This window comes from Erpetoichthys calabaricus, chromosome 8 (assembly GCF_900747795.2).
Source record: "Erpetoichthys calabaricus chromosome 8, fErpCal1.3, whole genome shotgun sequence".
Lineage (NCBI taxonomy): Eukaryota > Metazoa > Chordata > Cladistia > Polypteriformes > Polypteridae > Erpetoichthys > Erpetoichthys calabaricus.
This window is the reverse complement of record NC_041401.2, coordinates 3,455,642-3,468,765: the sequence shown is the minus strand read 5'-3', so window position 1 is coordinate 3,468,765 and position 13,124 is coordinate 3,455,642. Positions and strand designations below refer to the sequence as shown.

Here is a 13,124-nt window from a genome sequence, read left to right as displayed (position 1 = left end):
TCAGAGGTGACTGTGTTCAGAGGGTGCAGACCTATAAATACCTGGGAGTGCAGCTGGATGATAAACTGGACTGTGAATACTGATGATTTGTGCAAGAGAGGACAGAGCCGACTATACTTCCTTAGAAGGCTGGCGTTCTCCAACATCTGCAATAAGATGCTGCAGATGTTCTATCAGATGGTTGTGGCGAGCGCCCTCTTCTACGCGGTGGTGTGCTGGGGAGGCAGCATAAAGAACAGGGACGCCTCACACCTGGACAAACTGGTGAGGACGGCAGGCTCTATTGTAGGCACGGAGCTGGACAGTTTGACATCTGTGGCAGAGCGACGGGCGCTGAGCAGACTCCTGTCAATCATGGAGAACCCACTGAACAGGATCATCTCCAGACAGAGGAGCAGCTTCAGCGACAGACTCCATCCTGCTCTACTGACAGACTAAGGAGATCGTTCCTCCGCCACACTATGCGACTCTTCAATTCAAATGGGGGGGCCTGGGGGTAAACGTTAACATTATACAAAGTTATTGTCTGTATACCTGCATTGTTACCACTAATTAATTTAATATTGTCTTTATCAGTATGCTGTTGCTGGAGTATGTGAATTTCCCCTTGGGATTAATAAAGTATCTATCTATCTATCATTTCCATTCCATTTCCTTAAACCAACCCTGGTGAACTTCACCAGAGAACCCCGCACAGTAAGCACAAGTGTTACAGTTTGGGGCGCCGTTGCAGAATTTGCCATTATAGGCCCTTGCTTTTTTTGAGGAGGGGGGAGCAATGGTGACCGTCGCTTCAGAACATTACATTGAAATGCTAGAGAACTGGAAGAAACAGATGTGGTGGATGCCTGGAGTGACAGCTCATACGGCCTGCGCGGCGATCCATGCAAGTTTTATGGGAGATGTTTCCAGGGAAGCTGATCTCCCTGCTCGGCGATGTCAGGTGGCCTTCACGTTCATGTGATCTCGCTCTGTGATATTTCTTCTTGTCTCAAGTTGAAGGTATACACGCACACACCGACCTCAAAACCATCAAGGATGCTATTCGCCACGAAATCGCCGCTATTCCCCTTGAAATGGCCGAACGAGTCATGCCAGTGTTCAGAAATCATCTCGAAGAGTGTCTCGCTAATGATGGCCACCACCTTGAAGACCTCATTTTTAAAACACAGTGAAATAAAATCTATTTTGTATCCCCTTTCTTGTGTTGTAATGAAATAGATTTTATCTTGTAGTGTTTTTGTAGAATAAACGTACCTCTTTTTGGCTCACCCTGTATATAACAAATTCTGAATTTCCCCATGGGATTAATAAAAGTTTAATCTAAAGCACTTACCAAAGCTTTATGGGATACTGTATTTAGTCAAAACAGGTATGCTACAGGCATGTGAAAAGAAAGGACACCCTCTGTCAATTCTAAGGTTTTACATATCAGGAGATAATAAAAAAGCAGGTCTTAAAATGAGGTAAATACAACCTCAGATGAACAACACTTGACTCATTACAGGGTAAGCAGCAGCCAGGTGCTGCTCGTCAAATGCAGTCGATTAATCAATCATCAGCAAGTGTGACCACCATGATAAAAGCAGACGTTTTCACAATTTGCTGGTCTGGAGCATTGAGGTGTGTGTTAACACCATGCCAAGGAGGAAAGACATCAGTAATGATCTCAGAGAAGCAATTGTTGCTGCTCATCATCTGGGGGGGTCCTAAGGCAGTTTCTACACAGTTCATCATTCTACAGTGAGAAAGATTATTCACAAGTGGAAAACATTCAAGACAAGTTGCCAGGAGTGGACATCCCAGCAAATTCACCCCCAAGGTCAGACCATGCAATAATCTTCTTTTGGCTGCTCCCATTAGGCGGATCATCTCCATCTCTTCCTGTCCTCGTCATCTTGCTCTGTAACACCCACCACCTGCATGTCCTCTCTCACCACATCCATAAACCTTCTCTTAGGCCTTCCTCTTCTCCTCTTCCCTGGCAGCTCTATCCTTAGCATCCTTCTCCCAATATACCCAGCATCTCTCCTCTGCACATGTCCAGACCAACACAATCTCACCGCTCTGACTTTGTCTCCCAACTGTCCAACCTGAGTTGACCCTCTAATGTCCTAATTTCTAATCCTGTCCATCCTCGTCACACCCAACGCCGATCTTAACATCTTTAATAATAATAATTAATAATGATTCTTTGCATTTATATAGCACTTTTTCTCACTACTCAAAGCGCTTAGCAATTGCTGGTTAAGGGCCTTGCTCAAGGGCCCAACAGAGAAGAGTTCCTTTTGGCATTTTACGGGATTCGAACAGGCAACCGTCCGATTGCCCGTGTAGCTCCCTAGCCTCAGAGCCACTCTGCCACCTCCAGCTCTGTCTCCTGTGCCCCCGTCTCCAGCCCATATAACATAGCTGGTCTCACTACCATCCTGTAGACCTTCCCTGTCACTCTTGCTGATACCCGTCTGTCACAAATCACTCCTGACACTCTTCTCCACCCACTCCACCCTGCCTGCACTCTCTTCTTCACTTCTCTTCCACACTCCCCATTACTCTGTACTGTTGATCCCAAGTATTTAAACTCATCCACATTCACCAACATTCAGAGAAATTTAAAAAAACCCAAGAGCTCCATCTCAGACACTACAGGTCTCAGTTAGCATGTGAAATGTTAAAGTTCACTAAGAAAAAGACTGAACTTGTTTGGAAGGGTTGCCAGGAGAAATTACTTTTCTCTCTGAAAAGAACGTGACAGGACGGCTTACTTTTGCAAAGCTGCATCTCAACAATGTCCTTTGAACAGACAAGAGCAAAATGGAAAGGTTTGGCCATAACGCACAAACCAAACCCAGCATATCGGCACAAACCTCCTCATACCAATGGTCAAGCACAGTGGTGGAGGGCTGATGATTTGGGCTCGTTCTGCAACCACAGGATGTGGGCACCTTGCAGTCACTGAGTTGACCAGGAACTCCTCTGTATACCAATTCTAGAATGAAATGTGATGCCATCTGTCCAGCTTGGCCAAAATTGGGTCATGCTTCAAGACAATTATCACAGGCACACCAGCAAATTTACAACAGAATGACTAGAAAAGAAAAGAATCAAGGTGCTACAATGGCCCAGTCCAGACCTTAACCCAATTGAAATGCTGTGACAGGACAAGAGAGCTGTGCAGAAATGAACGGCTGCAAACCTCAACAAACTTAAGCAACGCTGTAAAGAAGAGTGGGCCAAAATTCCTCCACCACGATGCGAGAGGCTGGTAAAGTCCAACAGAAAATGAGGACTTCAAGTTATGGCTGCCAAATGTGCTTCTACAAGCTACTGAACCGGAGGGTGGGGGGCACTTAGTTTTTCACACAAGGCTTCTCAATTTACGCTTCATTTTTGTTAAATAAATAATGACACGGTGGAATCCATTGTTTGGGGTCTTACATTTAAATTATTTTAGAACCTGCTAAAGACCCAATGTTTTTTTTTTTTATTAAGTCCTGATACATAAAACCATAGAACCGTAAGAGGGTGCACTTTGTTTTTCACATGACTGTAAATGGAGATAACGCAAAAGAGACAAGCGAGATCGGGTGCTGCTGCCTATGAGTCGAAGCGTAAACCTTTTACTTGTATGTAGAGAAAGTCCACATTAAAGTAACACTTCTCTCATTATCAAGTAACAGGAATTCTGCTCACAGAGCTGCGTCAACTAAACAAACCGTGTCATTTTTGCACAAACCCAGTTGTTGTCGATGAATGATGATGAATTTTTCCTCAGGGGGGAAAAATGATTTCTGCCTAAATAAATGAAAGAAGCCCACGCCACACCCATGGAGTGTTTATTGTTAAGTTTGCTGCAAGAAACAACCAAACTACCTAGACACCGAAACAATGCGACTAACCACCTCCCGGTTTAACACAGCAGGAGTGCGAAAAGGCCTTTCCATTCAGGATTCTCCATTTAAATGTTTTGGAAGTGGACTGCCGCTGCAGCATCTTTTAAATTCAGATTAACAGACAGACACTCTGCGGCACTGGTATACAAAAAAGAAACATTACGTCAAAGATTTTAAGAAAGTCGTGCACCCAAGAAGCTGAAAACAGCTTTAATCTGTAAGTTGTAAACTGGTAAATATTAATATTAAAAACGCATGGAACAAATTATTTTATTGCAACAAGGAAACGAAGAAGAAAAGAAAAAAAAAAATCACCTTTTCCAAATGAGAATGTGGTAAGGCCTCACTTGTAAAAGTAACAAGAGTACACGTGTAAGATGAGCACTCCAGGACAAACAAATAAAAACAAACTCGGGGAAATGTCTACCAACGAACAAAACAACGCAAAGAAAAATAAAGTTGGCTTCACCTTGTTTGGCATAATCATCACTGGTAAAAAAAAAAAAAACGAGGGACCAGGTGTGCTGTGCCCGTGCTCTCGTACAATCTTTTCCTTTTTGGTCTGCTTCTCAGTCCTTGGCACATTAACCAAGCCTCACCACCGGGGTTCCTTCATAGCCGGCAAGGTCTCACTGTACATTCTCGGTGGTATGACTCACTCTCTCTCACACACACGCACACACACACACGATTATCTGCCTTTCTCTCCGATACACACACACACACACACATACACAACGCTTACAAAGTTTAACACCAGTGTATAAATTCACATTTCAGCTCTCTCATATTAAACGGGCAGTTTCCTAGAAAGCAAAGCATCTGTCAAAGAACCACCACAACAAATAAAAATAGAGTAAAATAAATGCTTCAGTTTCCATATTGTTCTGTAAAGTGCAAAGAAATCCTTCTAGAAGAATGGGTACTTCCCGTTATGCAAGTAATGCAATGCCTGCAGTGATTGCATAGCAGTTCATGGGTCGACGCGGCCCCCGTCGCTCTCCATTTGGCTCACGACGACAAAGCCACAAGGGGACCTTCTGTCTCGGCGATGTGCCTGGGAGCAGAGCCGCTTTCTTCAAAGATGGTCATCGTTGCACAGTCACCGTTGACACTGCTTTTGGGACACTGCATACTCCCTTCAGAAGGGATGGATTTGGAAGTGGAGAGAGAAAGACAGAGAGAAAGAAAAGGGGGGAAAAAAATGAGGCTGAGTAGACAGTAAACTCAACAAAGCGAGCGTGGAAGGCTCATCAAAGTACTCAGCCTTGCCACCACCCCAGTAACGGGCACAGTCACAGTAAAATGTACAGTGCAGTCCATGAATACTTGGTCGGGGACGTCTCGGTTATTAGTGTGGTTCTCTACCCGAGCATTCTGGGATTGAAATGAAATAAAAGGATGGCGACTATTATTCACAATTTTCAGCACTTCTTCCAGATAGAACCTCTAATTTTTAAGGAACCAAAAAGAATTTGGACAAATTAACATTTTAAACCAGATTTTCATATTTATTATTCGGTTGCAAACCTTTTGGGCGGACTTCAGGCAGTCATTGATTGCACAGCTAGCAGCAGGCACTGGGCTTCTTCCTACCTGCTGATGCTTTCCCAGGCAGACAGATAGACGTGAAAGGCACTACAAACGTAAATTGTGAGCGATTGTGCTGCACTTTCCTTCTCTGGGATTTATTCAGTCACACAAGAAGCACACTTTCAAACAACACTCAGTTACAAAAGAATCACACACTCAAATGTCTGCGTTTACTGGTGGAGGATCAGCTACAGACAGTGGCACGTAAGGCCATTATCGCACAATGCTTGGAGGTGTTAAAGCCAGCTTAATTATGTGCTGTTCTGTTCAGCTCTGTCACCACCATATCCAGTCAAACCTCTGCTCCCGTCCCTCTTCAGCTGATCACTCTCATGGATGACACCTTAGAGTTCCTTTAATCTGAAGAGAGCTCGCTGGAGTAAGGCAGGCAACTAGGAAGTTGTTAAGTTTGCTGTGTGTTTCAATAAAAGCTCCTGAAGAAAGTCTCACCATTGTTTCTTCAAATGCCAAAATAAAGATCTCTTTGCCCAAACCTCTCCTGCCTGCCTTCTTCATGCAGCTCAGAGGCCTGAACCTAACAAGTGCTACCAATTAGGGTGTTGCACAAAATGGATCCTAATTAGCAAGCAGCTGCAGTAGTGGCAGCCGCCCAACAGCCTTAGGACATTCCCTTTCCCCCTGACCCAGAGGATTCAGCCTTTCAGTTTCTATTTGTACCAAGGATTTGCTTTAGAAGGTGGCACCTTCCAATGATCCTGCGTGCTTCCTTTTTTGCTCTGAATGGATGACTACAATGATGTGCTGGGACAGAAGAGACTGGGTTGCCATCGCGACTCTTTTGACAGGCAATGCTTAGCAAGCTACGTAAAATATCCCTCTCGGAAGGACTTTTATACATGTGAACCACTTTCCTGCAAAGACGAGTGTGCATGTAGAAAAGAACTGAAAATCTCATACTGACCCTTAAGTATTTTGACACTCTTGTTATCCTTCTGCTGTGAAACATTCTGACCGGTTATTGTTTACACATCTTAAACAACTATTATCATACACTGATCATTTCTGTATTATCTATATCTATTATTTATTTATTATATTACATATCTTACACGTTAATATTGCTGATACTTCTTTGTCTTGTCTTTGCACAAGGTCTGGTCTTGTTTGTGTTTTAATTTTAAATTTAAATTCTATTGTTAATTTATTATTTGCACATCATGTTGATACACTGTGGACCCTGAGCTTCGCAATTTCGTCTATCTGTATACTTGTATATGGTTGAGATGACAATAAAGTTCACTTTGACTTTGACCGACTGCTGATTACAACTTTTTAAAGGAGCAAATTCTTCTTAGCACTGCTATGTGCTTCCTCTCCAAAAGGCATTAAGTTTCAGGTCTGACAGATTGAACCTCATCACCATGCAAGGGAGCAGGCACAAGCCTTTGTGGACCTCATCCAAAGTTAAGTGAGTGGTGACCCCCGTGGAGTGTATTATAGAGAAGCCTGCTATCAATGGCGTGCTGGATGGGGTAAGTGAGGAGCTCTGAAGTGAAGTGCTGAGAAGCAATGTCAAAACCCTGACGGATCTGGTCAGGAGACTTGAAGGTAGGTAGGTAGGACAGAATTTGGTTAAAGAGACATTTATTCTGGCAGTTTAATGAACAGTGCTGATGCTTCCTTCACGACTGGAGCTTTTACTCAAACACACAGTGAACTTGACAACTTTTGAGTGGTCTGCCTTACTCCAGCGATCACCCTACAGAGTCAAAGAACTTGAAGATGTCTTCCCCTGGAGCACTTGACTGAACTGAAACAGGAACAGAAGAGAAGGAAGACTGGATAGGACCAAGCGACAAGAGAAAAACACAAAAGTAAGCTGGCTTCAAAGCCTCCAAATATTGGACGATAAATGCCTTACGCACTACCGGCCACAGCTGATCTTGCTCCTGTAAACTTGTGTGTGTTTCCTTTGCATCAGAATGCTGTTCGAAAGTGTGCTTTCTCTGTGACCGAACACACCCAAAGAGAAGGAAAGCATAGCTCAAATGGTCACAACTTATGCATACTGACAGACAGATACATACAGTTGAGGCCTACAGTTTCCGTCCACCTTGGCTAAGACTTTCAAATCTCAATGTTTCCCAGATACACACGTCATGTCACCAAACATTCCCTATGTCAACCCAAGAAAGATATCTCCTTTACTGCCAAAAATGGTAATGACAGAATAAGGGCTAAGAGACAAATTGGTTTCGGACTTTATTTAATAGATCAGATTTTGTATCGGCCACAAGTTTCCAAGACAAGTTGAATATCTGCTTAAACAGCATGGAATATTAAAGAAATTGATATAATGACTTTTAGAAGCCTCTGATTGACCAGGTGTCTTCATTGAGTTAATTGAGAGAGCATCTGTTGCTGTATTTAAGTGACTATGTTTGAAGCCAGTGCCTTGATGCCTTGGATATCAAGTAAGCTAAGAACTCATATTATATTTTAAAAAATAAAAAACAAAAAAAAATACTGAAGTTAATAAAGGATCCCCCCCTCCTAAACTCAATCAGGAGTAAGTGCCCACCATTTCCATTGAGGTTACTGGCTATGATCAGTTGTAATCAGTGTGATTAGTGAAGCTGTTCCTGGAGCATTAATTCCCTTGCTTGGTAGTGCAACTGACAGCAAACTGACTATGGGTGGCAAGCCACTTTCAAAAGATCTCAGGGATGGAGTTGTGGACGGACATAAGGCAGGAGATGGAGACCAAAATATCTCAAAGGCTTTATCAATCCCAAGGAGCTCAGTAAAGTCCATCATAAAGAAGTGGCAAGTGTTTGGTGTTACTAGGACAAACTGGATGGAAGAGCAAGGAGGAAACTGGTAAGAGAGACTACCAACAGGTCAATGGCCACTTTGAAGGAGTTATAGGATTTGATGGCACAGAGTGGTCATTAATGGTGTGCATGTGACAACAATTTCACAAGTGCTCCACAATTGTGGCTTGTGTGGGTGGGTCACAAGGAAAAAGCCACTTCTCAAGAAAGGCCACATTAAGGCTCATTTGAGCTTTGCCAGAATGAACCTTGAAGATTCTGATGCAAAAAAGATCTTATGGTCAGATGAGACCAAAATCAAACTATTTGGCCTCAATACCAAATGGTCCACCAATGCAGCTCACCATCCACAACACACCATAGCTACTGGAAAGCATGGAGGAGTCAGCATCCTGTTGTGGGGGGCCTGGAGCTCTCGTTAGGGTAGAAGGAAACATGGATGGGGCAAAATACCATCAAATTCTTGAGGAAAACCTGCTACCCCTCTGCCAGAAAGTTGAAGATGGGCCAACGACCCGAAGCACACACAAAATTGAGCACAGTGTGGCGAAAGGAGAAAAAAAGTGAATGTCCTGGGGCCTCATGTATAACGCCGTGCGTAGAACTCACACTATAACATGGTGTAAGCACAAAAGCGGGAATGTGCATATGCACAGAAAAATCCAGATGCAGGAATCTGTACGTACGCAAACTTTCACGTTCTTCCACTACATAAATCCCGATCAGCGTGAAAAGTAACGTACGTGCACGCGCCTTCTGTCCCGCCCCAACTCCTCCCAGAATTACGCCTCTTTGAATATGCAAATCAATATAAATAGCCTTCTGTGAAAGGACAATGGGAAAAGCACGGGGGAAAATATAAGAATTTCAGCAAATACCAAGTAGAGGCAAAGGAAAAACATACTATTTGTTGGTTTAAACAGTGGTTTAATCAACAAAAGGAAGTTGATCGAGTGACAGAGTGTCGGAGGAACTCGAAGGCTCAAGTTCACAAAGTCGCACAGTGCCCGAAATAAAAAAGAAATCACATATCAAAGTCGCCGTGAAAAGGCAAGTCGTAGCCCACCGTCTGAGTGTCATATGAAAGCTTATTAGGGTACAGACAAAAAAAATAGGCACACAGTGGGGAAAAAAGCACAAAATGTCAACTTTAATCTCGAAATTTCCACTTTAATCACGTAGTTTATTTTGCCATTAAAGTAAAACATCATAAACTTCATCTTAAAATCGTTTAATTTACTAGTTTCTCAAATCCCATTGTAACTAAAGTGGCATGTTAAATGCTTTGTTCTGTATTTGATCTTCTATGTGCTTTACATGTGTGAATCACTACCCGCTTCTTAAACGGGCTTTCTCTTTCTCCGACAGGACACATAATCCATTACATTCGTGATATTACAGCCCTCTGAATAATTAAAATACTGAGATGTATACGTGATATCTTTTTCATGATGATAGGAATGAAAGCATGTTATTAAACATGAGAACACGGTGGCGGAGTGCTTGTTCATGTCTCACGCAAGAGGCTTGCGGCGCCATGCGCGACCTTCGATGAAATAATTTATTACAGAAATACTGTCTCTTTCAAACGTACTAACCTCCAATTCCTGTCCTTACTTTTCTTTCTCCAAAAACCCAATCGCCACACAATCAGCTCTGTAATAGACGTTAAGCCATCTGTAAGCTTAAAACGCCGATTCTTCAAAACTTTTAAGGAACATTGAAATATCTTCGTAGTAAATGTTTAATTATTATATCCGTCTATCCTTCCAGTGTCGTGTCAGCACCAGCAAGAATACAACGCAATGCAGGAACAATCCCTGAACTAGCTAGCACTGCAGCACCGTGTCCTCACATGTTTAATTATTAACAATAAAGATTATTTAAATGAAGTTAAAGTTTTATCTGTATAATATAATCAACACATTTTGCTGCATTTCATCTTAAAAATGATATCGTCATCATATGTAAATACGCGCTTCATAAAGTGGCACAGGTTGTGCAATATTATAACTGTAGTGCAAGTTTACAGTGAGGTGATTGTACTTCTAAGTACAAACAGTTCTACAAGGAGCACTTGATGGACTGATTGAGTGCGTTTAGAGTTCTTGGGATGAAACTTTTTCTAAACCGCGAAGTCCGTACAGGGAAGTCTCTAAAGCATTTTGCCGTGGCTCAGGCAGCGTCTGCTTCATGCTGTGTACCGATAATTCTCTTTCCGATCAGCTGCTGCTGTGATTCCCCACTCAGATACAGTGATATAAATAGTCCAAGTGGTGCAGTGAGAGTAATATGGAAAAAGATGATCTGCTGTAGCAACCCTTAACGGGAGCAGCTGAAAGAAGAAGATGCAGTGAGAGTTACAACGCTAAAGCAGTTATGGTATTTGGAATACTATGGCTATTCCCTGGACCATTATATTGCTGCAGGTTAATTACAATCAGATGCATTACACTAACAAACAATATGCAGTTAGTTTCAGTGTATTTATAAAGCCGCGTCAGGAATGTGGATCTAATAAAGGAAGGGTGATCACACAGGAACAGTAGCACTGCTTTGACGCTGGGTGCCGCCAGTCTGCAAAACCGAGCGGAGAAATTGCGTACGCCATGGTATGAGGTACCATGGAAATGTGCGTGACTTTACGCCAAGTTTAGGTTTTATACATCGCGATTTGAGCGTGGAAACGTTCATACGCAACATTTCTGTGCGTACACACCGTTTATACATGAGGCCCCTGGTGTGGCCAGTCAGAGCCCAGACCTAAATCACACTGAAAATCTGTGGAAAGATCTGAAGACAGCAGACCACCAACACTCGCCATCCAATCTGAGCAAACTTCAACAGTGCTGTAAAGAAGAGTGGGGGGCAAATATTGAGTGGGCTCAATCTAGATGTGCAAAGCTGAAAGAGAAGAATCAACAGACTCAAGGCTGTCATTAAAGCAAAAGGGGGTCAACAAAATGATATTGACATGGGGGGTGATGTTTTATTAATCTCAGTAGGTCTTGTTTTTGATTTTTTATAATTCTTCTGAACTGTAGCTGTGATATTTTTCACTTGGATGTTAGAGGTGGCATTGAGTAAGTAAAGCTGGAAAGAAATATTAGTTTGTGCATTTTCATTAAAGGCTGTAAAGCAAAAAAAAAAACAAAGGGAATATTTCGAAGGGGGGATTCTTTTCTATACCCACTGTATATATTATATATATTTAAAAAGGGGGGACAAATCCATTTCCTACTTTTGAAGCCACTTCGAAACAAGTGAAGGTATCAAACAATTATACGTAAATACAAATATCTAGGAATCAGACTGATATTGCACTGTTTAGGAAGGAGGCACATATTAGGGATGAACAAACTTTGTTGGGATAGATTCAGCTAAAGCCTGAGACAACAACAAAGGAATTGGTAAATGGAGGGATCAGGTACCAGTGTATCAACATTCAGCAACTAGGAGAGTCCTGGATCATCATGGTCTCTATGCAAGGAAGGGACCCCTACTTCAAGAACATCACAAAAAAAGCCAGACTGAAGTTTGCTAGGAATCTCCAGGACAAAGACTCGGCCTCTTGCATGCGTATTCTGTGGTCAGATGAAACAAAAACTCAAGTGTTTGGCCATAGTGATCACTGCTATGTATAGAGGAAGAAGGAGGAGGCTTCCAAGACAAAGAATGTTGTCTACCTATGAAGCATGGGGGTGGCAGAATCATATTGTGGAGGTAAATGGATGGGTAGTTTACAAAAAATTAAATCAAACAGAATGAGGATTATCTAGAAGCCAATAACTGCTATAACGATAACACTCAGTGAATCCACTTGTCTTGAGCATTCCTAGTTTTCATTCCCTTTCTCTGTAAATTTATCATTCGTTTGCTCAGAGGTTGATGCGCTTGCTGATTCCTGAGCAGCTCTTCTTTTCTCCACCCTAGCGGCCCGCTACTTCTCTTCTTTCGTCGGCACCTTTTTGCGTTAAAACTGATTAAGTCAGTGTTTGTGTTGCAATTACTTAGTACGTATCCGTTAACTTTTCACTTAAGCTGGCACTTCAATCTGCCTCAAGAATGATTTAAGGTATCAAGAGGTAGGGGAAGTGACGGTGAAGGTGGTAGGGATGAGAACGGCACCCTGCTGGCTGAGAGTTGATTCTACAATAAAATAAAATAAAAATAAAAAGAGGAATAACCTTGGAGGTCAATCATTACCCCAAAAGTGGACAGTAGACGTCACGTAGTATATGTGTACCAATTTTCAGGTCAATAGGAGAAACGGTTTGCGAGTGGCAGGTGATTTAAAATCCTGGACAGACAAACGGACAGCCACAGTAGCATATTATATAGAAAGATTCTGAAGCAAAACCTCCAGACATCAGCAAGGACGTTGATACTAAGCAGACCTCTACAGTTGCAACAAAATTGCTTAAAAACAACAAGGTAACAGAATTGGAGTGGCCATTGCAAAGCCAGGAACTGAATCCCATTGAAACTGAAAAAGTATGTCCAAGTGAGGAGGCCCACAAACAAAATTGATTTACACCATTTCCATCATAAGGAATGGACACAATGTCCTGTCACATATTGTGAGAAGCTTGCGGAAGGCTACAACATGTGTTTGATTTAAGTGAGTCAATTAAAAGGCAAGGCCAGCAAATACTAAGACTAAATATCTGATTATAGTAAATAAAGGTTAACATAATCCGCCTCTTAGCGACTGTGACATTAAGACATGTGACACCCAACTTGAATTAACAGAGAAAATGATTTGTAACAAGAAACAAGATTTAGCGGAGGTGGATGGGAACTCTTGGCCCCAACTGCTGATAGACAGGTTAATATGAAAGAC

At 42.3% G+C, this 13,124-nt stretch overlaps 1 protein-coding gene across 1 annotated transcript in view; it reads right to left on the bottom strand.

Annotated features, from left to right (window-relative positions):
* Positions 1-3,819: 3,819 nt before the first annotated feature.
* The window catches only part of plekha3 (pleckstrin homology domain containing, family A (phosphoinositide binding specific) member 3), a 72,015-nt gene continuing 62,710 nt past the window's right edge, over positions 3,820-13,124 (bottom strand). The window contains exon 8 of the mRNA XM_028806197.2: positions 3,820-5,032. Coding sequence (XP_028662030.1) covers positions 4,905-5,032 — 128 coding nt within the window. The 3' untranslated portion in view covers positions 3,820-4,904. The remainder of the gene's footprint in view (positions 5,033-13,124) is intronic.